The sequence below is a fragment of the Mastigoproctus giganteus genome, chromosome 11, assembly GCF_048544385.1.
Source record: "Mastigoproctus giganteus isolate SK-2022 chromosome 11, ASM4854438v1, whole genome shotgun sequence".
In the NCBI taxonomy this organism is placed as follows: domain Eukaryota; kingdom Metazoa; phylum Arthropoda; class Arachnida; order Uropygi; family Thelyphonidae; genus Mastigoproctus; species Mastigoproctus giganteus.
The window spans coordinates 68,047,710-68,074,952 of record NC_143585.1 but is presented as its reverse complement, the minus strand read 5'-3'; the positions used below and the strand labels follow the sequence as shown (position 1 = coordinate 68,074,952).

The 27,243-nt window shown below is 36.0% G+C and overlaps 1 protein-coding gene across 1 annotated transcript in view; it reads right to left on the bottom strand.

The window, feature by feature from the left end:
* LOC150078091 (cGMP-dependent 3',5'-cyclic phosphodiesterase-like) overlaps positions 1-27,243 on the bottom strand; it is a 329,128-nt gene that overhangs the window by 160,791 nt on the left and 141,094 nt on the right. Inside the window, exons 10-11 of the mRNA XM_090384462.1 lie at positions 13,899-13,962; positions 11,015-11,099 (exon numbers count right to left, since the gene is read on the bottom strand). Coding sequence (XP_090240588.1) covers positions 11,015-11,099; positions 13,899-13,962 — 149 coding nt within the window. The remainder of the gene's footprint in view (positions 1-11,014; positions 11,100-13,898; positions 13,963-27,243) is intronic.

The following is a 27,243-nucleotide window of genomic DNA, read 5'->3' as shown; positions in this document are numbered from 1 at the left end:
TGCCATCAATGGATGAGGCTACGGATACTGTTTTTATAGAAGTGGTGAGGTTGGTCTTTGAACCATGACTCTGTTGCAGAAATGAGTGTCTCGTCGTCAGGGAAGTGTGTCCCCCGAAGAAATGATTTGAGGGAAGGAAACAAGAAGTCCGTGCAAGATCAGGTGAGTAGGCTGGATGGGGCAGTATTTCATATCCAAAAGTGGCTGCTTGTATTATTGCAATTTCAGAAGTGTGAACTGGGGCATTGTCTTGAAGCATTCTCACACCTTTGGACAGCATGCCACGCCTACATGTTTTGATTTTTTCCTGTAATTTTGTGAGTAAGTTGGCATAATAGGCATCTGTAATTGTTCTACATTTCGGCAGGTAATCAGTCATTATTACACCTTTCTCATCCCAAAACACTGTCAGCAAGACCTTTCCTGCTGACACTTGGACCCCTGCCTTCTTGGGGAGTGGGGAACCATGGTGGTGTGGCCATTCCATGGACTGCTTTTTACTTTCAGGGTTGAAATGATGTATCCAACTTTCATCTGTTGTCGATTCATCTGTTGTTTTTCTGTTGTCGATTAGCCTTCTGGAAACCAGTCAATAATTGGGGGATCTTGCACTCAATTTCCGTAAATGGAGTTGGTCATGAAGGACTGTTTCAACGGAGCCCACGCTAATCTTCACCTCCTGGGACAATCCACGCACAGATATCCAGCGATCTTCCATGATTAACGACTCCACTTTTCTGATCGTGCTGTCATCAATGGCTGAATGGGGACAACCTGGAATGGACTCAGATTCTAGTGATGTCCGACCACACCTAAACTGTCTATGCCAGTGCTTCACAATGCCAGAGGATGGAGCTTCATTCTTATGTAGAACAGCCATCTCCTCATGGATTTCTTTAAGAGATTTCCCCTTCAAGAACAGATACTGGATTACAGCTCTGGCTTCAACTTTGTCCATGATGCTACTTCGTCATGTGTTCAGCTCTGTAAGAGAAAAACAAATTAAGACACAGGGCTGAAATTTTACACCTTTAGTATAGAGATATGTATGATGCTACACACAAAATATTATGACTTTGCGATATGTGGAAGTAGGTAAAGGCGATTCTTTACTGAACCATCCTCGTATATGCAAAAATATAGTGCAAAGTATTGCAGGAGCATACCTGCCAATTTTAGAAATCAGAATTTGGAAAAGTTAACTCCTGGGTGCCCATGTGGGAATTGTGTCACAATTCATTTCACAGTCATTTTTCACATAGAATTAAGTACACAGAGATCCCTTTACTTTAAGTAAAGCCATGTACATGTCTTGGTAACAATTCAATCTTTTTACCTACTGCCACAAGAGGAAGAAAAAAAACCATAAAAAATAAAATGGCACTGCATTTCTTGTCAAGTCAAACTCTTTCCCATGATGCCATTATTTCATACTTACTACAATTAATACATAAGCATAGATGTAGTCAGAGGCGAATTTAACGGCGGGTGCACACCCTGGGCCCCATCTTCTGAAGGGCCCTGCAAAACCCCAACTTAACACTTTTTTCTAATGACACCAAGTTTGGTTTCATATGTGCAATTTTAATTACGTACAAGTTTACAATCGGCGGTAAAACTTGATAGTATGTTTATATTCACTTATTTTCATTATTTCATTAATACGCTGCACACTATACACATACTACGCGGCCCCACGCGGCTACGCTACCGCTCATCGGAGCAATAGAATTGTATTTGCTACTTTGTACTTACAAAGGTTCTCCTGCAGTGCAGACTTATGATATACGCAAATACGCATATATCGTATATTGTTGAAATTATATTAAGATCATAGAATTAAGAAATTATATTAAGATAAAATTAAGAAAGAAAAAAATTTATTTAAATATTTTCACATTTGTAATTTTAATTTCAAGTAAAATTCTATGATTTTTTTGTTAAAATTTCTGATTGTTACTCCTATTATACGTATACTATCATTAATTATAATTATACTTTTACATATTCAACTATTAGTTCAAAACTTTGTGATTATTATTATGCTATTATTAATTATATTATACATATATTATATTCAAATTTTATTGGAAATAAAACATTAATAGTACATAATATTTTTTATTTATTTGAAAAAATGGTTAACATGTATTTTTATTTTCCCTGTCTCTCTCTTTTTTTTTAAGGGGCCCAATATTTTCTTCTGCGCCCGGAGCCTCAATCGACCTTAATCCGCTACTGGATGTAGTAAACATGCAACCAAAACAGCAATCCCATTATTTAACTGTTGTTAGTTAGCAAACAATTTCGAATTTTGAGGTTCATTTCCTCACAACATGCATTTTCTCATGTGATCCAGGGAGACCAATGTTTATTGAAACTTGAATCTTCACTATTTTTGTGGAAACTTGAATCTTCACTACTTGCTCTCTGATCAAGTAGTGAAGATTCAAGTTCACTACTAAATTCAGTACTTCCTAACAGACAGCAAGTACTCAAAAAATACAGATCAAACTGCTCTATTTGCTTATGTTTACATAAAGAACCCAGTCTTCAAAAGGTGTTCCATATCAAAAATTAATTTTTATAAAACATAACAATAGAATGAATTTTAAAAAAATATTGTTAAAAATAGCTACTACAACTATCAATTTATAAAAATATTATGCAACTGTTATAAAGGTTGGACAGAGTTGCTTTTAAAAATTTAAGAATACTAATACAATTATGTATAGAATATTTCAGATTCATTAAACATATAACACAAAAAATCTCTGAAGATTGTCTACTAGTGAAAATGCTATAAACTTGTAAAATGTTTAATTACAAAAATTGCCTAATTCAATCACTAATTGTAAAAATTATTTAATTTTTTTTAAGAAATAACCAATACAGATCTGCCATTCTACCAGAAGGTTAGAGAACAGTGTGTTTCTTCCAAACTAATAATAATGAGAATAATTAATATTTTATTATTATTATTATTAGCCATATGGCGCAAGGAAGCCTGAGGCTTATGCTGCACCAGACAAAAAAAAAAAAAAAAAATTCCCCGAGTTACCCTGAGAGAGAGGGAGAAGTAGAAAGAAATCACCAAGAAAGAGAAGAATGATGATATTCAGCTCATACAGCACAATGGAAAAATTATATGTCATTATGAAATGCAATAAACTATATTTTATAAAGTTATTTTCTTCTTTTATAGGTTCTAAAATCCTGGGGGATCCCAACACATCCATTTGGAGTATCGCCCATTTATAACTGCTCTTTGTCTTTCACCAGTTAACCATCTGTCTTTTGTAAAATCTTTTGTAACATCTTAATAATATTTATCTGACAAGTGTGAGTGGTCTGACAAGATTTCCTTTAGCAAAACCACATTATGGCCTCATAATGCCATTCTTATTGAGTTGAACTTTCTGCCTCTTCTGTATTAAAAACACAACTTGCGTAAATATACTTGAAAATAACCAATCTAACTTATCAGCCAGCTGCTTAGAGTACCCAATACTGATCCTGCTGTTCTCCAGTAGTGGTCCAATACAGTTCATTTTTTTCTTTCAGCATTCATGTATACGGGAAAAAAAACAAAAAAAAAAAAAAAAAACTGTTTACTGTCTTTTTTGAGACTCTTTGCCAAATCCTTCTCATAATCTGCCTTAACATTTCTCATTCCATGAGTAATTTGATTACACACCCCATATTGAATTCCTAATAATCTGCAGTCATCTCAAGCAACTTTCTTTACCAATATTAATTTTATTACTGAGAATGACTGCCATCCCTTATAGCTTTTTTTCATGCCTGTCAAATTCTTCATTCTATAGCATTAGCATAGGCATATGATGCAAGAAAGCAAGCTTATGTAGCATCAGCCAAAAAAAAAAAAAAAAAAACACACTCCCATTTCACCCTTTTGTTCGTTCCAAGTACCTGTCCAGCTAAGCCTTAAATTTATTTAGGCTATGAACTTCCACAATAAAGGATGAAAGTCTGTTCCACCAACCAACCACACGCTGACTAAAGGCAAACTTCCGCACATCATCTATCCTACATCTGTCTTTCCTCAATTTCAATTTATGCCCTCTGAAATCTGAGCAAGAGGAAGAATTCCATTGGCATTGAGCATGCTCAAGCCATTCAAGGCTTTATACACCTCAATCAGATCATTCAGAAGGATTTTGACGAATCTTGATGCTAAGAAAGCTCCAGGTCCCGATGGTATTTCTCCACTTGTTCTCAAAACCTGTGCTCCTGAACTTACTCCTATTCTTTGCCATCTTTTTTTACTGTCTTATTCCAAAGGTGTTTTTCCTTCTGCTTGGAAATTTGCTCATATCCAGCCAGTTCCTAAAAAGGGTGACAGATCGCTCCCATCCAATTATCGTCCCATTACAATTACTTCTACTCTTTCTAACGTAATGGAGAAATCAATTAACCACCAAATTTCAAACTACATAGAAACCTTCCGTCTGATCAACGATCGCCAGTATGGATTCTGTCAGTGTCGATCCACTGGTGATATTCTGGCTTATGTTACCCATTTATGGACTAATTCAATGGAAAGGTTCGGCGAAACACAAGTAGTTGCTCTTGACATCTCAAAGACTTTTGATCGTGTTTGGCATAAAGGTCTTCTAAACAAGCTTCCATCTTATGGTTTGCCAACTGTTTTTAGTAATTGGTTATCCAGTTTTCTCTCTGCTCGCTCACTGAGAGTGATGGTAGATGGCTCTCTGTCTTCTAACTTTTCCACTAATGCCGGTGTCCCCCAAGGTTCAGTTCTTTCCCCCACTCTTTTCCTCTTGTATATTAATGACCTTCTTCCATTGACTGGAAATCCTATCCACAGTTTTGCCAATGATAGATAGCACATTGCATTCCACTTTCCATTTTGAGAAACCTTGTCCTGTTCAATCAGCTTCAACTCCTCGAAAATCTGCTACCAATTCCTTAAATGCCGTTCTTCAGGTAATTCTCCAGTGGGGCAAAGACAACTTAGTTGATTTCAACCCCTCTAAAACTCAGTCTTGTCTTATACCTCGCAAAAAGGATTCTTCTGATCCTATGCTTATCTTTAGTGACACTCCGATTTCTAGGCAAAATGATATATCTCTTTTGGGGATTACACTGACTTCTAATCTCCTTGGCACAAGCACATTACAAATATTGCTTCTTCTGCATCTAAAAAATTTGGTTTTCTCTTTCACTCTCGGCGTTACTTTTCTTCCAAACAGCTGCTCACTCTGTATAAATCACAAATCCGCCCTGCCATGGAATATTGTTCCCACATCTGGGGTTGTGCCCCCAAAACCTCTCTCAGGCTTCTTGATTCCATTCAGAAGAGGGCAGTTAGGTTAATTAATGACTCATCTCTAACAGAGTCTCTGCACTCGCTGTCTCATAGATGTACTGTTTCTGCTGCATGCCTCTTCTACAGATATTTCCATGGGCACTGTTCTTCTCAATTAGCTTCTATAATTCCTTGTCTCTCTTTCAAAACAGTCTGAACACATGCCGCCACCAGCCAACATCCATTTACTGTCCAACTTCAAACTCAAAGAACCAACTTTTCATCTTCCTCGTTTATTCATTCAACTGCCATTTTCTGAAACAACCTTCCTTCATATATCCTTACTGAAAATTGCAGTCTACAGAAGTTCAAGTCCAATGTCAACAAATATCTTCTTTCGTCTTCTCAACCTCCAACCCAAGCACGGTACTAAGTAATATAGGTTCTAACACCTCTCGTGTTTGGGGTTTACATGAAAAAAAAAAAAAAAAATCAGATCACCTCGCAGGTGCCTAGTCTCCAGACACTGTAATTTGCAAAATTAAGCCTTTCTTCATAAGAGCACCCCTTTGTTCCATTCACTAATCTTGTTGCCCTTCTCTGTACTCGTTCCAACAGCTCTACATCCTTCTTAAAATGAGGCCTCCAGACCTGTATACAGTACTCAAGGTGTGGCCTGACCATTGCCTTATACAATGGAATAATCACCTCCTTATCCCTGCTGGAAAAATTCCTGTATATCATTGACAAGACAACATGAGCTACTCTTGCAGACCATCTGCACTGCTCAGAAAACTTTATATCTACCTGCACAATTACCCCCAGGTCCTTTTTGTTCTCTACCACTGTCAGTGTAGTACCACAGAGTTGATACGTTGCTCTGGGGTTGCTGCTTCCCATATTTAGTACTTTACATTTGTCAATGTTAAATTTCATTTGCCACCTCTCAGCCCATCTGTTCAACTTTTCTAGATCCTGTTGCAGCTGCATACTGTCATTAGTGTCCTTAAAAACCCTGCCAACCTTCGTAACTTGGACATTAAGCTTGATATACCATCATCAATATCATTTATAAATACAGAAAACAACAATGGACCCAATACTGAACCCTGAGGGACTCCACTAATAACATTAGTCCACGATGAGCAGTGTCCACTGATTACCACTCTCTGTCTTCTCCCACTCAACCATCCCTTTATCCATAGCAGCAATTGGCCTCCAATGCCACACTGCTCCAATTTGTGCAGCAGTCTTCCATGTGCAACAGTATCAAAAGCCTTTCTAAGATCCAAATATATGATATCAAAGTTATTCCCTGCATCCAGTTCCTTTGTGACCACATCGTAGTATCCAATAAAATTGGTCAGGCAAGACCCTTAACAAAACCATGCTGTGTCCGAGCTATAACTGAAGTCAAGTCTTCTCTAGATGATCCTGCAGTGCTTCTTTAACCAGTGCCTCCATTCATTTTCCTGGAACAGAAGTTAAACTAACAGGTCTATAATTACTTGTGTCAGCCTTTGATCCTCCTTTGTGAATTGGGGTCACATTTGCACATCTCTAGTCCATGGGTACCTTTCCCTGAGTCCAAATAAGCTCTCATAATTATGGCTAAGGGTTTGCTTACTTCCTTTGCTGCCTCCTTTAATATAACTGGATAGATCCCATCCACCCTTGGTGCCTTTTTTTATGTTTATCTGCAACAATTTCTCCTCCACTTTCCTCTGAGTTATTACAAAATCATCCAGCTCACTGCCAGAGTTTAACTCACCTCTGGCATTCCCTTCCCTGAATAACTCCTCATGGGCGCATGTAGATGCAAAATACTGATTTAGTTTGTTAGCCAACTGAGCATGATTATCAACAGTTGAACCATCGATATCCAGTGGACCAATTTGATTCATCCCTTTCCTTCTAGAGTTTACATAGGTAAAGAATTCTTTTCTGTTTTTCTCTGCATCCTTTGCCAAGGATTTCTCATAATCTGCCTAATCTCCTTTGTGAGTTGGTTACAGACCAGCTTATATCTATCGTAGGCTTCCATGTCACCCATTAATTTATATGTATCCCATGCATTTTTCTTCTCTGCCACATGTCTCATTAGTTCATCTGACATCCATTTAGGTCTAAACCTTGAACAATATTTCTTAGTTGGTATGTAGAGCCTAGCAGCTTCCAAGATAAATTTCTTTGAATGCTTCAAAGAACAAATTCAAACAGCAAATTCAAAATGGGAACATTTTGAATTTGCTGTTGGTAACATCATCAGTTGGTCCCACCGTACAGAATTTAAATACTGTCTCACACCATCATAGTCACCTTTATGAAAGCAAAAAACCCTTCCCTTTAGCCCTGATGGTAGTTACCTCTTTGAGTAAATCCCACTTCAGCACACTGTGATCACTGCCACCTAGTGGTTCCTTTATCTGCAGATTCTTAATGCATGAAGAATCACTACTGATAATCAGATCAAGAGTATTACTCCCTCTAGTTGCCTCCCAAACATGCTGATGTAGAAAACAATCATCCAATAAATCCACAAAAGCCTTGCTAGTGTGTGAGTGACCAACTCACAAATTCCAGTCAATATCTGGGACATTAAAATCCCCCATTATAAGACTCTCTGATTTACTGGTCCACTCTATTTCCCTGTACAGTTCCTTATTATACTCATCAGAGTCATTAGGTTTATAACACACTCCTACTTTCAATTTTGATCTCCCAATGCTTATGTCACATCAAACTGACTCGACACTGCACTGTCGAGTCAGTTATATAACCTGAGCAATAACAAGTTTTTTTTAATCTCTTAGCATTATTAAATTACCCAATAATTCAAATTCCCCATATATATTTACTTTTCATATTGGTTTATCAGCAACTAATATGCACTAGTTGCTGATTATAAGAGTGAAGTTAACTGCTATGCTGAGCTTACAGTTATACATATGAATATGAATTTTAAATGATATGCATGGCATAAAAAATAAAATTTAGAACTAATGAATGGCCATATGTTGCAGCTCACTTCTCCAGGCTTTCTTTTGTAGCTTAAATAAAGAAACAGGTTTCTAAATGCTTACATGACTGATTTATCCTCTGTGGATGCACCCCCTGCATCCTTTCTTATGGTACTTAATCAAAAATGAAGAAATAACTCAATCTTTCTCCAGCCATCAAGACAGATGGCTACAAGAAGAAATCTTCCAAAAAAGTGAGTTCTAACCAGGGCCAGGTGAACTGGCCAATTCTGGGTACCTAACATATCTTGGTGCCATTTAAAAACATAGTGGAGTTGACAGTGCCTTCTATACACCAGGACTGCTTAAAATTTTTCTCATCTGCAGTACCATTCATGTAAACAAACTACCATTTGCCAATATAATGTGTAACTGCCATTTGTTATTTGAAATTTTAAGCATACTTTTTCCCACTCGGTGCTAAGACCAAGGGCATAGCTATAACACTGCAAAGGGGTATAACACACTTCATGCTTCAGGGAAGTGGTTCTCTTGAAGGGTTATATGTATGCACATCTGCTTTGGAGATCGCTTTCTTCAAGCATGCATCTGACCTGGATCCTTGTGAACTTTGCTGAAGCCAGCTAGGACAACCACTGGAGTTTTCTAACAAAAAGCAATGTTACCCTTGTGCACCAGAATTAAATTGTAATTAGGTCTCCATTACAGAATTAAATTGTAATTAGACCTAATTACATGGGTTTCCTTTCTCCATCTGTCATTTGTAAAATCTTCTGTAACATCTTAACGATACTTATCTGACAAGTGTGAGTGGTCTGACAAGAAATCCATTCACTACAGTGAATGAAGAAAACAAACCCACAAGCTAAAGAAAGGGGATGCAACTACTGTCGGCTAATATTTTTAGTTATTTTTTCCTTAAATTCCTTTTTAAGTGCATTGGCATATATGCATACAGTACCCAATGTCTTCAACATGTCCATCTTTCTGCATGTAATAACTAAACTCCCAGTGAAAGGATTTTCGTGAAATTTTATATCTGGATGTTTTAGAAAGATTTGTTGAGCCATTCCAAATTTTTTTTAAAATTGGACTAATAAGGGAATCCAGCAGTTATTATTTCTCTTTTTTTCATACATATCACACTGGTTATCTATATACTGTAAACTGTAGCAGAACCTGGATATTATGATATGTAATGTTAGATGCCACGTGCTGATTGAAGTAATGAATTGGCAATAAGACAGATGAAAAGATACAAAATGTTTTCTGTTTACTCATAAAAATCTTTGCTTTCTGCTCACTTTTACTGCCATTGGTTTATTTAATAAATAATTTAAATTATTATTATATTAATCACGGCAGAAACAATAAATAGGTTATTATTTAAAAAATTAATTTTTATAAATTAATTTTTTAAATATAAAATAAATTTATTAAATCACAGAGCACACAAAGTAAATGCTGAATTTCATGTGCTGTTCATTTTCAAGTATCAAAAAACATGAAGGGCGTGTGTGTGTGTGTGTGTGTGTGTGTGTGTACGCATAGTGAAGTGAAAACTACTTTTATATATTATTATTAGTCATTTAGTTAATCAATTAATAAATGACTATAATTGTAACCAACAACTACTAACAATATAAAAAAGTAGTTGTTTGTTTAAACTGACTTTGATTAGTTAATCAGTTGGTAACAAGATAATTAGTTATCTTCACATTTCATTTCTATTAATCATAGACAAATCAAAAATGTAATTGAAGAAATAAAAATCTAAGTAAAAAGGCCTATGCACTCTGGATTCATTATTTTATTAACTATTTTGCAGCATGAAAGCTTTTTGTATTACCGGTTACTGTATGTATTTATTTTACTGTTTATTGTATGTATTCAGCATTAAACCAGCTTTAACTACAACCTGTCATTTTATTTTACTTTCTGTTCTGCTCTGTGTTGCAAAATAGTTAATAAAATAAAAAATATAACATTACTGAAATGTAACACACTGTGTAATTAACTAACTTGTTTTTCATTACTTTGACTAGAATGCATTTCAATGTTTCTAATATATTTCATACTCAGCTGATTGGTCCTTAATATTTCTTGATTATAAATGTCAGGTCTGAACATTTCCAGCATCTATCTTGCTGTAGTCACTCACAATGCTATCCCTCCCCCACCCAATCAGCATCTATCCCCCACCCAATCCATTCAATGCAGATTCTCTATTGATTTGATATGTTGAAAAGATATCAATATGTGCCTATGAATTTATTTATTTTGCTAGAATAATCTATAAACACAGTTATACTGATTATGACTTCAGTATTTGGTAGATCTGTATTGGGGAATTAATAGAAATGCATATTTGTAAAACATCATAAATTAATGAAATTTATTTAAAAAACATATCTTGTAAAATTGTAGAAGCCTTTTTCTTGTAGTTTATGCAATTATGCAAATTTACAAAAGTTGCCAGGTACACAGCTGTACTATAGAGAAATTAACTGTATTAGGGTATATAAGTAAAACTATTACCTCCTCCAGTAAATATAAGATGTTATAATTAAAACCTTAAGGAAAATATCATAAAAGGAAATTAGAGCATTTTTTTTTTTGAAAATTAAAAAAAATAATAAGAATATTAAAAATAAAAGCAAAGAACTGGGAAAAACATTTAGCACAAAACAAAGTAAAAACAATATGTTTTATATTATTTTAAAAAATTATTTAAATTTACCTCTAATCCATCTTCTGCCAAGTTGCCATCAAATACTTTTGCTACTAATTCATTCTGTTCCTTGTCCAAAAGAAAGAGAGAACACCTAAAGAATATTTATTCTTATGAAGTAATTATTTTTCAATCCAAGTAGACTTTAGAGCTGTGAATAAATATGTATGAATGCTGCAATTATTTTTATTATAAAAAAAAATCAATAGTATTTCAGAAAATAAGTGTAACTTAAATAAATTTCCTTTTATATCTGTTTGTAGCCACTAATTATCCTAAGAGTTTATAAATTTATTGTAACTGTAAAGCAGCCAATAAAATCAATGGCACAATTAACAATTAACCAATGCCATAATTTTTATGGCAGCATATGGATTTGATCACATGATGAGCATACCTATGGTCATATGTGCTATCCTGGGATAGTATATGTGACCATTCAAAATAACTAAACATACAAAAATAAACTATTAACCCAATAGCTGGCACTCCAAATTCAAAAACATTAGCAGGCACTGGTGTATTTTACGCATCAATCAGTTTTTCTGATGAAAATATTATTCAAAATTATTTACCTTTTGATGCCACCCTTCTTTTAAATCTATAATGAACACAATTGTGAATAATATAATATTTTTTATATTTCTTTTATATATTTTTATATTTACAACATATATATTTTAAATAATTTTTTTTAAAATCCTCTTCTAGTGCTCTTGTTCTTTATTACTTCCTGCATTTAGGAATGTCTTTGGTGGTTACTATGTGGAGGAAAGTGTACTGTGAGTGAAGCACTACTACTTCTGGAACCAGTGACTAGCTGAAAGCATCTCTCCATAAACGAAAAGCCCACATACTTCAATGAACTGGATACTAGCCAGATGCTGCAGCAAAATGTAAGGCCAGCAGAATCAGCAATTGGAGCCTCCACTACATAATGTGAATCAAGCACCCATTAACAATTGGATGAAAGAGATGCTACTAATCTTAAATTCTCATTTTAGAATGTCTGATGATTATATGCAAGAATAGGCTTAACACAGCCTAAAAAGCCTTTTTTTTTATGGTCAAATTTTAATAACAAAAAGGCAATGAAAAAAATTGAAAGTTAAATAAATAATGAGGAAAAGCTAAAATCACATTGATTTCACCTTAAGAAATATTTTAAAATTTAAGTTGTTTAGGTGTATTCACTGTTTAGGTGCACTTGCTCATGTATTGAATATGCAAGCTCACTTGTTAACGGGTTAAAGTCTGGCTCATTTTTCTTAATCTCAACAAGTAAAATTTGTACTTGCTCTTTGAAAATACTGGTTTATGTTTAAGATATTAAATCGAAATTTCTTGTTTAGAAAGAGTCTGAAAGTACAGTTTCCCATTTACAATGCATTTATATAGTAAAAGTAAAAACTTTTACAATATAAATGCATTGTAAATGGGAAACTGTACTTTCAGACTCTTTCTAAACAAGAAATTTCGATTTAATATCTTAAACATAAACCAGTATTTTCAAAGAGCAAGTACAAATTTTACTTGTTGCATTTATATTGTAAACTGAAACCTAAACAAGTTTCCAAGATAGACTTGAACAAAGGTAGTGCAAGGGATTTTGCTAGTATCACTGAGGATACCTTAAGGGTTCAGGAAAACTACTAGTTGGTGGGAGGGGTGCAGGAATAATAGATATGTGTTTATCCGATGATATGGGTCAAAGTAATGCTTGCACACATCGAGACTCTTATTTGTTGCCATAACAGTCAATATTAACAATATTAGTGTAGGGGGTTAGGATTGAAGTCCAAGTCCCCCCACATGAAGAAGCACTCTGGCCCATTGAGGCATTGTCACCAGGGCCCATGGTTGTTCTCAATACTCCTAAAGGATGGTATGCCAAAAGACAGTTACCGCGGTAGTTAAAAGGGTGTTTATTTTCAATGAAAACACTAAGGTCATGAGGCATCTGTATACAAACAAGGCAAAGAGACAATATATCATATTGTCTGTTTGCCTTGTTTGCTTCATACAAACCTGAGTAACCAGATGGGGGGAGGGAACCAAGCACCCACCCATAAAAACTTTTCCTTTGTGATGAGATTCGAACCACCGCATTTTCCACATGGCATGGATCCTAACCACAATGCTACATGAAAGGCCATTATTAGGGAGACAAGATGTAAAAAAATACTTTTAAAATACTGTTTTTTTGGGGTCTTTTGAAGTCCTTTTTAAAGTAGCTAGGATTGGTTGGTTGCAGTTGAGAAGGATGAGGAAGAAATTACTCTTTCCAACTCTCTATGAGAGGGATCAGAGTGAGTCCTTTTATACAAAATAAATAGATAAAAAATATATTATTTTTTATCTATTTACTTCATTGATTTTGTTAATTTCTGAGCTCTGTGTGATACACTAAAGTGTTGTACTCAACAAATTGTCATAGCCACCAATTGTCGTGCACCAAATCATCACCTGTCTTCACTGCAAAGAACTGACATGGACCCAATACTAACACAATGCACTTACAATATATGAGATAACAGGTCAAGCCGACCGGGCTAGCTGGGTGGGTAAAGTACCTGCCTGGCAACCCAAAGGTCGCAGGTTCGACTCCCACCTCGGGCTTGGATCAAAGTACTGCAAAAACCTTGGGAGGTGCATTATGGCCACAGATGCCGATGCGCCAACAACTACCAAAAAAAAAATAAAATAAAAAAATAACAGGTCAAACCTACACTAGTGTTTACATTTTCATGCATGCTTGTATAAAATATAATTAAGTGCATTTCTTATCATTCATTCTCATAAGACGTGATTTTGTATTTCACTTGTGTGAAAGTCAACTAAACAACAATTCAGATTTAATTTAAACAATATATACAAGATGAGTAATTCTTACCTCTCAGCTTTAGTGAGATTTCTAGCTTCTGTCATAATTTCCTTTAAAAGTAAGGTGACATCATCTAAAATGTTAAAAAAAAAAAAAAAAAAAAAAAAGAAAAGAAATATTTTTTAAATCTTTAAATGCAGAGGAGCAAACTGATTTCTTTACAAGTTCATGCAGCAAATAATACTCAAAACACATTTTATGAAAAATATTTCAGGACAGTCAGAGATATTTTTATAAACTAATAACTACGGGGGATCCTCGTTATCCAAAGATAATTGGTTCCAGGAAATTACACTTAAAACGGGGACCAAATTTTCATAATGTTTATTATATACTTTTATATAGTAAAAAATAGATGAAGGAACTGAAAAATGAGAAAATTATTTTATTAGACATTTTTTATTATAATATGTTGCAGAATGTAAGGTTAAGTAAAATTTATTAAAGTTACACTATTTTTCAGTTGTATGAATAAAGAATGAATCCAGAGTTGTCCGTGTTTTTTTTTTTTTTTTTTGCCGTATTTTTTCAGATAAAATTGTGTCGTAGCATTTAGTTATGTCTTTAACTTTGTGCTTAACTTTTTTGAACAATCATGAAGAAGAAGATCATTCTTGCAAAAAATATTCACGTGCATGGTCAAGTTTCTCAAGGGAAAAAGCTTTAATTCTTTAATTTTCAAATCCTCATAACTGCGGGGACTCAGATAATGAATACTCGGATACCAGGGACCTCCTGTATAATAATCAAAAATTATAATATATAACTAGCAACTTTTTATGTAGCCAGATGATTCAAAATTATCAGTACTGTTTTAAATAGTAACTTCAAAACAAATAGGAGCCTGCTGACAAGGATAGTGGGGGCCAGACATGTTCAAAGCCGTTAAATTGACTTTTTTTTATTTATTGATTTGAAATTATTGTTTTTTGTATAACTTTTTAATTTAAATTTAGTAGTATAGTATTTTTTTTGATTTTCTGATTAATTTGGTGCATTTATTCTTTACCCAGCCTTGTAATTGCAGAGAAAACCACAGTCGATTTCTGCCACCATTGAAATGCTATTCAAAATAGCATTTGAATCTGCGATCATTGTTTTCATATCAATATAGCAGAAACCAGAAGTTTCTACGTAACTTGTAGCAGTGTAATCAGATTCAGCAGATGATTATAAATTATAGCCCTACTTACTCGTTTTAATAATTTAACTTTTCACGTATGACAGTAATATTCATAGTGCTTTTAGAATCGGTGATTTGGCATAGACAGCTTGAGAGTTTGAACCACACGGGTGGCAATAGATAATTAAATTTATTATCTATTATAACCACTTATATTTTACAAACAAAGTCGTAACTATACGTATAACTTAAACTTGATGGGAGATATGAAATTCATATAACGTAACTCAGTAGGGAATAAAACTTGATACTGGAATATATATATATTAGCATTAGCAGAGGCATATGATGCAAGAAAGCAAGCTTATTCAGCATCAGCCAAAAAAAAAAAAAAAAAAACACACCACTCCCATTTCACCCCTCCGTTCGTTCGAAATACCTGTCCAGTTGAGCTTTAAATTTGTTTAGGCTATCAGCTTCAACAACAAGTGATGGAAGTCGGTTCCACCAACCAACCACCCGCTGGCCAAAGGCAAATTTCCGCACATCTATCCGACATCCGTTCTTCCTCAATTTGAATTTATGCCCTCTGAGGTGATTATTCTGAGCAAGATGAAGAATCCCATTGGCATTGAGCATGCTCAAACCATTCAAAGCCTTATACACCTCTATCAGATCACCTCGCCGGTGCCTAGTCTCCAGACTCTGTACTTTGCAAAACTTAAGCCTTTCTTCGTAAGAGCAACCCTTTGTTCCATTCACTAATCTTGTTGCCCTTCTCTGTACCCGTTCCAGCAGCTCTACATCCTTCTTGAAATGAGGCCTCCAGACCTGTATACAGTACTCAAGATGTGGCCTAACCATTGCCTTATACAAGGGAATAATCACCTCTTTATCCCTGCTAGAAAAATTGCTGTATATCATTGACAAGACACCATGAGCTACTCTTGCAGCTCGTCTGCACTGCTCAGAGAACTTCATATCTGCCTGCACAATTACCCCCAGGTCCTTTTCATTCTCCACCACTGTCAGTGTAGTACCGCAGAGTCGATACGTTGCTCTGGGGTTACTGTTTCCCATATGTAGTACTTTACATTTGTCAATGTTAAACTTCATTTGCCACCTCTCAGCCCATCTGTTCAACCTTTCCAGATCCTGTTGCAGCAGCATAGCGTCATTAGTGTCCTTAACAACCCTGCCAACCTTTGTATCATCTGCAAACTTGGACATTAAACTTGATATCCCATCATCAATATCATTCATAAACACCGAAAACAACAACGGACCCAACACTGAACCCTGAGGATCTCCACTAATAACATTAGTCCATGTTGAGCAGTGTCCATTGATTACCACTCTCTGTCTTCTGCCACTCAACCATCCCCTTATCCATAGCAGCAATTTGCCTCCAATGCCACACTGCTCCAATTTGTGCAGCAGTCTTCCATGTGCAACAGTATCAAAAGCCTTTCTAAGATCCAAATATATAATATCAAAGTTATTCCCTGCATCCAGTTCTTTTGTGACTACATCATAGTATCCAATCAAATTGGTCAGGCAAGACCTGCCCTTAACAAAACCATGCTGCGTCTGAGCTATAACTGAATTCTTGTCTAGATGATCCTGCAGTGCTTCTTTAACCAGTGCCTCCATTAATTTACCTGGAACAGAAGTTAAACTAACAGGTCTATAATTACTTGTGTCAGCCTTTGATCCTCCTTTGTGAATTGGGGTTACATTTGCACATCTCCAGTCTATGGGTACCTCCCCTGAGTCCAAAGAAGCTCTCATAATTATGGCTAGGGGTTTGCTTACTCCTTTGCCGCCTCCTTTAATATAACTGGATAGATTCCATCCACCCCAGGTGCCTTTTTTATGTTTATCCTCAACAATCTCTCCTCCACTTTCTTCTCAGTTATTACAAAATCATCCAGCTCACTGCCAATGTTTACTTTACCTACATCATTCTCCTTCCTGAATAACTCCTCATGCGTGAATGTAGATGCAAAATACTCGTTTAGATTGTTAGCCACCTGAGAAGGATCCTCAACTGTTGAACCATCAATATCCAGTGCACCAATCTGATTCATCCCTTTCCTTCTTGAGTTTAAATATGTAAAGAACTCTTTTCTGTTTTTCTTTGCATCCTTTGCCAAGGATTTTTCGTAGTCTGCCTTTGCCTGCCTAATCTCCTTTGTGACTTGGTTACAGACCAACTTATATCTATCATAGGCTTCCATGTCACCCATTAATTTGTATGTATCCCATGCATTTTTCTTCTCTGCCACCTGTCTCATTAGTTCATCTGACAACCATTTAGGCCTAAACCTTGAACAGTATTTCTTAGTTGGTATGTAAAGCCTGGTAGCCTCCAAGATTAGTTCCTTGAATGCTTCCCAATTTGAGTTTGCTATTGGTAACATCATCAGTTGGTCCCACTGTATAGAATTTAAATACTGTCTCAGACCATCATAGTCGCCTTTACGAAAACAAAAACCCTTCCCTTTACCTCTGATGGTAGTTACCTCCTTGAGTAAATCCCACTTCAACACACTGTGATCACTGCCACCTAGTGGTTCATTTATCTGCAGATTCTTAATGCATGAAGAATCACTACTGATAATCAGATCAAGAATATTGCTTCCTCTTGTTGCCTCACGACCTTGCTGATGTAGAAAACAATCATCCAATAAATCCACAAAATCCTTGCTAGTGTGCGAGTGACCAACCCACAAATTCCAGTCAATATCTGGGAAATTAAAATCCCCCATTATAAGACTCTCTGATTTACTGGCCCACTCTATTTCCCTGTACAATATCTTATTATACTCATCAGAGTCATTAGGCCTATAGCACACTCCTACTCTCAATTTTGATTTCCCTATGCTTATGTCACACCAAACTGACTTGACACTGCCCTGTCCATCGATGTCGACTGGCTTCACTTCCTTGGACTTTATGTGTTTCTTAACTAATAGCATACCCCTCCTCCCCTCCTGTCCTGTCTATTCTTTCTATACACATTGTATTCCCCAAATTCCAGTTCCGCATTACTTATATCTGTGTGACACCACGTCTCTGATATCCCAACAATATCTGCCTTTGATGTTTTGAGCAATATCTCAAATTCATCAAATTTATTTACCAAACTCCTAGCATTGGTGTACACGCAGGTATACATGCACCTGTTTCTATTCTTAGCTACCCTAACACAACCCATGTGTTTACTTGTACCGCAATGACTCCCAGCAATCTCTGAAATATCCTGAATCTTGTTTTTCAGGCTTCTGCTCATTTCAATAGAAGCAGTGCAAGAATCACTTCCACCTCTGCCAGTGGCTACTGTTAATCTATTAGTCCTTGTATCCCCCCCCAACTAGCAGTTTTCCGACCCACCTAACACTGCCTCGACAGCATCAGCAAAAATTCTTGCACCCTTTCTATTTAAGTGTATCCCATCCCTGTAAAAGCAATCTCTCCTGTTAACAAGTACAGTCCAGGCTGAAAAAAATTCTACCCCTTGAGCCTTGCACAATCCCTCCAGGGCCGAATTGATCGACAAGACTCTCATCATATACTCCCTCCTATCGTGTCTGGGCAGAATTGCAGACACTTTCAAATTCAACCCTAATTCACGGCTTTTTTTCAACAGTGACCTGTACTTGCTAAGTAATTCCGCCGGTCTCCTACTCTTAATATCATTAGTGCCAACGTGTACAACTATATCACCTTTTGTGCCCTTAAAAGATGATATCCGCTCTACAACGTCATCAACCTTTGCCCCTGGCAGACATACCCTGGTCCTATTCCACTTATCCTTTTTACAAAGCATGTTCCCCGTTTCCCTGACAATAGAGTCACCAACAACTACTAGTTCCTGTGGGACCAGCGCATTCTGCCTAGGGGGCTGCCTCTGTGTTGCCTGATGACCAAGTGCAAGCTCTGGTGTTGATGTGGGCAGCTGAGAGCTTGATGGGCCCCTCAATTTATTTCCTTCAAGGGCATCCACCCTGTCCTTCAAGCTCTCATAAAGGCCCATAACAACGCTGAGTTGTCGCCTGATTTCCTTGCACTCCTTACATCGTGCACACACACAAAGACATCCCCCTTGGCAGCATCATGTCCCGTACCCGACTGCTCCGCAAACATCAAGCAAACAGTGCATTTTAAAAGACTGTGATTCAGAGGGCAACTGCCCCCCTCAGTTCTCCCCTGAACCACAGCACTCCCATTAGCTTGAGCCTTTTGCTTTGCTGCTCTGGTCAGAGTCATGATTCCGATTTAATTCAATAAAATTTCAAAACAAAAATTAAATCCTTAAGTTATATCCAAAAACAGTTATGTTAATTTTTTTTTTTTTTTTTTTTTTTTTTTTGGTATCTAGTGTTTTCTACGAGTTCCCTTTATACAACTTCCGTATCACGTGTACCACTATAGTTATGTATTAATTATTTGTTACGATTAAGTCGTTATAAATATATAGAGTTAAAAATACAATTTAATTGACAATAAAGTTTATCAAGATTAATAGATTTACTGATTAATTGACAATATTATATTATGCACTATACTACACTAAGCTTATGCTATCGTGTAAAAATGGCGGGAATTCTCGAACGGTACTTCTACGGACTCGTAAGTATTGATTAGCTTCCAAATCTCGCTATCTCAATTTAGAATAAACTAAGGATCCTCACTAGGTCTATAATCTACTTATAGAAGATAATTTGATATAACAATTGGTTAATAAATCGACTAAATTTGGTTAAAAAAAAAAGACTTCTCGTTCAATTTGTAACACGTGGATTTGATACCGTTACCGATACTAAGTAATACCTACAAAATCTCTGTCTAAGTTAAACTTTAAACTAAGTATCGTAACTAGGAATATAAAGCTACTCTAGAAAATAAGTTAATATGACAATTGAAGCTAATAAATCAGAAAATAAATCAGGAAAAACTTCTCTGTTCCAAGGGCTTCAAGGAGCTTCGTCCGCACAGGATAACCTCGTACCCAGAACTCGTTGTCTAATATATACAGCAATACCTTGCACAGTGCGGTTGATGCATTGGAAAAAACTATGTACCTACTGAATGAATCAGCACTAAAGAGAATAGTTTCAATGGGAAAAATAATGATGCGTGGGTATCATAAGTACTGTTTGAAGCCGCATTGTGCGAGGTATTTCTGTATGTATATATATATATATATATATATATATATATATTTGTATATATAGTGTTATTACTACATTGGGATATAAGTTTAGTGTTATATTTTTAATTGTATTGAAACTGAATTGAAATCGTGCCTCAGACCAGAACAACAAAGCAAAAAGCTTTGCTGTTCTGGTCGGAGGTGGTATGATTTCGGTAGTGGGAGTGCAGTGGCTCAGGGGATAACTGAGGGGGATGGTTGTCCTCTGAATCACAGCCCTTTGAAATGTACTGCTTGTTTGATGTTTGTGGAGCTATCAGGAACAGGACATGATATTGCCAAGAAGAATGTCTTTGTGTGTGCATGATGTAAGGAGTGTGAGGAAATTAGGCACCACTCAGCATTGTTATGGGCCTTTATGAGAGCTTGAAGAACAGGGTAGATGCCCTCAAAGGATTTAAACTGAACAGCCCATCAAGCTCCCAGCTGCCCACATCAACGGCAGAGCTTGCCCTGAACATCAGGGAACACAGCAACAAACCCCAGGCAGAATGTGCTGATCCCACAGGAAGTAGTTGCTGTCAGTGACTCTATTGTCAAGGAAACACAGCCTTTTCATTCCAACTAAGAAATACTGTTCAAGATTTAGGCCTAAATGGATATCAGATGAACTAATGAGGCTCGTGGCAGAGAAGAAAAATGTATGGGACGTATATAAATTATCAGGCGACACAGATGCCTATGGCAGATATAAACTAGTCTGTAATCAAGTCACAAAGGAGGTTCGACAGGCACAGGCAGAGGTTGAGAAATCTTTGGCAAAGGATGCAAAGAAAAACAGCAAAGAGTTCTTTACTTATGTAACCACTAGAAGGAAAGGGATGATTGAGATCGGACCATTTAACACAGATGGGTTGACTATTGATGATCATGCTCAGATAGCTGATAAACTGAATGAGCATTTTGCATCAACATTCACATATGAGGAGAGTGCCAGACGTTTATCAAACTCTAACAGGGAGCTAAGTCATTTTGCAATAACTGAGAGCAAAGTGGAGGAGAAATTGTTGAAGTTAAACATAAAAAAGGCACCTGGGGTGGACAGGATCTATCCAGTTATATTAAAGGAGGCAGCAAAGGAAGTAAGCAAACCCTTAGCCATAATTATGAGAGATTCCATGGACTCAGGGGAGTTCCCATGGACAGGAGATGTACAAATGGGACCCCAATTCACAAAGGGTGAATTGGGGTCAAAGGGTGACACAAGTAATTACAGACCTGTTAGTTTAACTTTTGTTCCAGGGAAATGAATGAAGACTGTTTAAAGAAGCACTGCAGGATCATCTAGACAGGACTTCAGTTATAGTTCAGACACAGCATGGGTTTCTTAAGGGGAAGTCTTGTCTGACCAATTTGATAAGATACTATGATGTGGTCACAAAGGAACTGCATGCAAAAAATAATTTTGATATCATATACTTGGATCTTAGGAAAGCTTTTGATACTGCTGCACATGGAAGGCTACCGTACAAATTGGAGAAGTATGGCATTTCCCCAGGGTTCACTGTTGTGTCAATTATTGTTTTCTGTATTTATTAATGATACTGATGAAGGTATATCAGGCTTAATGTCTAAGTTTGCACACGATATGAAGGTTGGCAGGATCAAGAAAAGTTCAGTAGATGGGCTGAGAGGTGCCAACGGAAGTTTAACATTGACAAATGTAAAGTACTGCATATGGGTAGCAGTAACCCCAGAGTAATGTATTAACTGTGTGGCACTACACTCAGGGTGGCGTGGCAGAGAATGAAAAGGACCTGGGGTAACTGTGCAGTCAGATATGAAGTTTTCTGAGCAGTGCAGACAGTCTGCAAAAGTAGCTCATGGTGTCTTGTCAATGATATACAGGAATTTTTTCTTGCAGAGATAAGGAGGTGTTTATTCCCTTGGATATGGCAATGGTCAGGCCAAACCTTGAGTGCTGTATACAGGTCTGGAGGCTTCATTTTAGGAAGGATGAAGAGGTGCTGCTGGAACGAGTACAGAGTAGGGCAACAAAATTAGTGAATGGAACAAAGGGTTGCTCTTATGAAGAAAGGCTTAAGTTTTGCAAATTAGTGTCTGGAGACTAGGTTTGGTTTGGTTATTTGGTTTTTTTTTAGGAGCATTAGCAACTAAGGCCATATTGCTCTGGGGATATGCGGTGGTCATTCCCTGACCTTTCCGCATCCCCTGTATTTGGTGGTCATGGGCTTGAACCCCGGTCTAATCAAGAAGCATGTGCTCCTGCCCACCTGGCTACGGAGGCGCCTGGAGACTAGGCACCTACCTTAAATGGTTTTAGCAAGCTCAATGCTGATGGGATCCTTCCTCTTGCCTAGATTAATTGCCTGAGGGGACAAATTCAAATTGAGGATAAGACAGTGGTAGAATAGATGTGTGGAATTTGCCTTTAGCCAGTGGTGATTCATTGCTGGAACAAACTTCCATCTGTTGTTGTAGATGTGGACAGCTTAAATAAATTCAAGGTAGAACTAGACAAACATTGGAGTGAATGGATGGATGAAATGGGAAAAGGTTTTTTTTTTTCCAGCTAATGCTGTATAAGCTTGCTCTCTTGCATCATATGCCTCTGTTAATGTATGCAGTGTATTACATTTCAGACATGTCAGATTTTTTTATATCTTAAATAAATTAATTTTTTTTTCTTTTTTGCAATTAATAAAAGTGAAAAGTAAATAAATTTTGCTCCTATTAACTGTTAACAATTAATTATTACCTGATTAACTAATAATATATAAGTAATTTATTTCACTTCACTGCATTCATCCGAATGTTATATTCACTCTACACCTTAAAATACTTTATAATTATCAGTGTGTGAAATGCAACAATTACTTCAGGCTGCACGATTTTCATAAATTTAACTATTATAGTATACTGTCAATACTACTGTAATGCAATTTTACTTATTTCTTCCCAGATTTTAATAACAATTTAAATATAAAATGTACTTAATGTTTCTGCTCTGATTAAAATAATAAGCAAATAATAATAATTCATGATTTATGTATTCAGTAAACTGATAAAAAAAAAGCCGAGCAAAAAGCAAGGACTTTTATAAGTGAACTGAGAAAATTTAATTTCTGCATATTTGCCACATTACATGAAAAAAGAAAATAATTGCTCAATTTCTACTGAGCCAATTTTTCAATGAAATTTTTTATGGCTTGAAAAATCTTTTTAAAACAGCCAAGTATAAAATTTCCTGAAAATCTATCCACTACGTGTTGGAGTTATTGCACACGGAAGGATGGAGAGACATGGTAAAGGCAACAGTTGCTTTATGTATATACGCTAACATGACTAAAAAGAAATAACTTCTAAGGTTTTCCTTTTAGAAAATTTGTTTATGACTACACAAGACATAATTATGATCAAAAAAAAGTGGTGATGGATGTGGAGTTTCACTGTATTTTTAAGTTTTGTGAAACAAAATTAGTCATATTTGTATACCATTCCTATTGCACTATACTCTTTAATTTTCCATCAAGTAGAACAAGCATATGGTACAAAGTCTTTGTTTGTGCAAGATACTTGTCCACAGTGCATAACTATGCATAACTGTCATTAGCATAAGAGTTATGCATACTACAGTTAAATGAATGTAAACTTTTGCCTATACTCCTCAAATGAAGCCCAGCATTTTAGGTACAGCAAACAAACATAAAATGTGCTCATATATCCTGGACTGTTATCAAAAACCAAATTTGTCAAATGTTCTTTAGTAATAAGGCTACTTCCATGGCTCAGGATAGGCAAATTACCAAAATATCAAGCCAGAAACTCTCACAGTTCTTACTAGATCAGAGATACAGTGCTATAGTAAATGTATTTTAATGATATAAATTTGTGACGTTTTTCCAAACTGAAAGAACATCACAAAAATTGCTTCTCCTGCATAACTTAACATAATCAGCTAGAAGCACTGATTTTCCAGAATAGGGTATTTCATTTTAATATCATAATACTGTAGTACATGAGTCAATCCATAACTAATTTAAGGAACTGGTATATAATATTGCTTGCAAGTTTTGATTTAATAAACTTAAGCACTTGAAAATGAAATTAGTTTCTTTAATATGTGAATTTACAGAAATGTTTTGTGGCTAAACTTATGTGATCTTTCATCATCATTTCTGACTAATCGAGGGTTTAGTGTCAAAAAACGTTCACTACAAAATCATTTTGTAGTTGACATTGTTGTAATTATCTAAAAAAAAGTAATTTGACATTTTCTTGGTTTACTGGAAAGTACCAGAAATGTACTTGCAGCTTAAGCTAACTTGTAAAGTACTAAAGAAATACAGTTCTGTGACATGATATGCATTGTTACTTGTATAAAGTAAAACTCAAGTTATCACAAAAAGAAAATGCAGTTTTGTAGTTAACATTGTTTGACACTAAACCCTCGTAATGACAGTTTAAGAAATTTTATTTCATTTTCACAGACTTAATATAAATTTATTCTGTTATCAAGTACTTTATTTGTACATGAAGAGGCTACATAAATATCAGATGTGCTAACCAGTTCCTCTAATGACCAAAGTGGGACACTTGGTTATAACTTGGGGCATTATACCTTGGTATAATGCCCCAAATTATAACCAAAGTAATGAGGACACCTGTAAAAAGTGCAAATTTTCAATTTAAGTGCATCATTTCAGTAGACCAAATTTTATTTTATGAAATAAAAAATGTGTTGAATAGCAGCATTAGTTCCAGGAAGTTAATAAATACTCCAATATCTGAAATTTTCACAAGGCAATTATTTTTTGAAAAATGCAAAGAAACAGCAATTCTTCTCATATCAGTCAATGATGTTTAAAATCTACAATGTTTAAATATAATAAAAATGCCTAACTGTCTAAAAACAGAAAAATAGGGAATAAACATCACTGAATACTATGCAAACTATGTCAGGAAACAATGCAACTGGGTAGCCAAACCATAAATAAATTGCTCAACAACATTGAGGGGGAATTATATGAAGTTATCCATTTTGCTCTTAAAACTGAGATCCAATTCAAAGGAATTACCCCTGAGTTCAATGATGTCCCCATAATTAACTCAGTTCAATATGCTCTAGCTACCTTGCTCAAAATTACTGGGTATTGGGTATAGGCCATCAACTCCAAGACCTTACTTGCCTTTAGGCTCATATTTTTTTTTTTTTTTTGATTTGGTAGTTGTTGGCGCATCGGCTTCTGTGGCCATATTGCACCTCCCAAGGTTTTTGCAGTACTTTGATCCAAGCCCGAGGCGGGAATCGAACCCGCGACCTTTGGGTTGCCGGGCAGGTATTTTACCCACTCGGCTAGCCCGGTCGGCTAGGCTCATATGTTTTTCTAATAAAATTCATCTTTACTGAAGGGTTTCCTCAGTACAGCTGAATGTGAAGTCAGCTAATGCTTTCTTCATGACCATTACACAATGATTTTGATTCGTTTTCTTCTTCTTTGTATTCATATACATGAAAAACTCCTTGCCCCCATTTCCCCCCCTCTTGCTTCGCTTAGTTAAGAAGAATCCTAAACACTTTCAATAATGTTCTTAAATTTATTTACCTACTTGTAAACTTTCCACTAATTCATGCAAACTTCACAATACTGAGCCATATATATATATATATATATAATCATATAAATTAGAATAAGGTTTAAAATAAAACAAAATAATACCAGCAGTACGGCAAGACTAGAGCGAAAAAACAAAATTAAACCTAAATTCAAATCTAAACAGGGAGGGAAGAGAGAGGGAGTAAGAATAAAATATTGCAATGGAAACTCTAAATTAATTTAGAAAATCTAATTATACGAATAATAATTCATTAAAATTTAAAGCCAATTAAATAGAAATTTAGCGGTGCCCCCTCTGATGGGCACCAGGTCCAAATTAATGTGAAATATCACCAAACAGAGATTTAAACCATACACAACAAAACAAAAATATAAAATATAGACTGACCATTATGCCCCATCTCAACAGAGGACCACAAGGCCAATAATGGTCAGGGAATCGCTGCATTTCGAACGCTAAACAAATCACCGCAAAGGCGAAACGACCGCAAGATCAGTCCGCCACACCGATCCACAGATCGAACCGCCAATGCAGGGAATTGAACAGCGGTGGTCCTGATGCAGCGAAAATCAAAAATAGAACAGACAAAAGCACTCCAGTGCAAAGCCACACTACTGACACAAATACACTTAACCCGTTTATATAAATGAATAAACTATAGATGGCAGTACAGGCACAGCGTTAGCAATTTGCCCAATACTATCATGTGACATAATTATATTTAAATAATGTTGAAAAAGAAGTATTACTTAATAAAAATAAAAGTAAAAGGAGAGTACAGCACACATCAGAGGCAGCAAAAAGCATATTCCTCTACATGATGCTTGAAATATAATCATATAAATTAGAATAAGGTTTAAAATAAAACAAAATAATACCAGCAGTACGGCAAGACTAGAGCGATATATATAGTTTATATATCGCTCTAGTTTATTCATTTATATAAACGGGTTAAGTGTATTTGTGTCAGTAGTGTGGCTTTGCACTGGAGTGCTTTTGTCTGTTCTATTTTTGATTTTCGCTGCATCAGGACCACCGCTGTTCAATTCCCTGCATTGGCGGTTCGATCTGTGGATCGGTGTGGCGGACTGATCTTGCGGTCGTTTCGCCTTTGCGGTGATTTGTTTAGCGTTCGAAATGCAGCGATTCCCTGACCATTATTGGCCTTGTGGTCCTCTGTTGAGATGGGGCATAATGGTCAGTCTATATTTTATATTTTTGTTTTGTTGTGTATGGTTTAAATCTCTGTTTGGTGATATTTCACATTAATTTGGACCTGGTGCCCATCAGAGGGGGCACCGCTAAATTTCTATTTAATTGGCTTTAAATTTTAATGAATTATTATTCGTATAATTAGATTTTCTAAATTAATTTAGAGTTTCCATTGCAATATTTTATTCTTACTCCCTCTCTCTTCCCTCCCTGTTTAGATT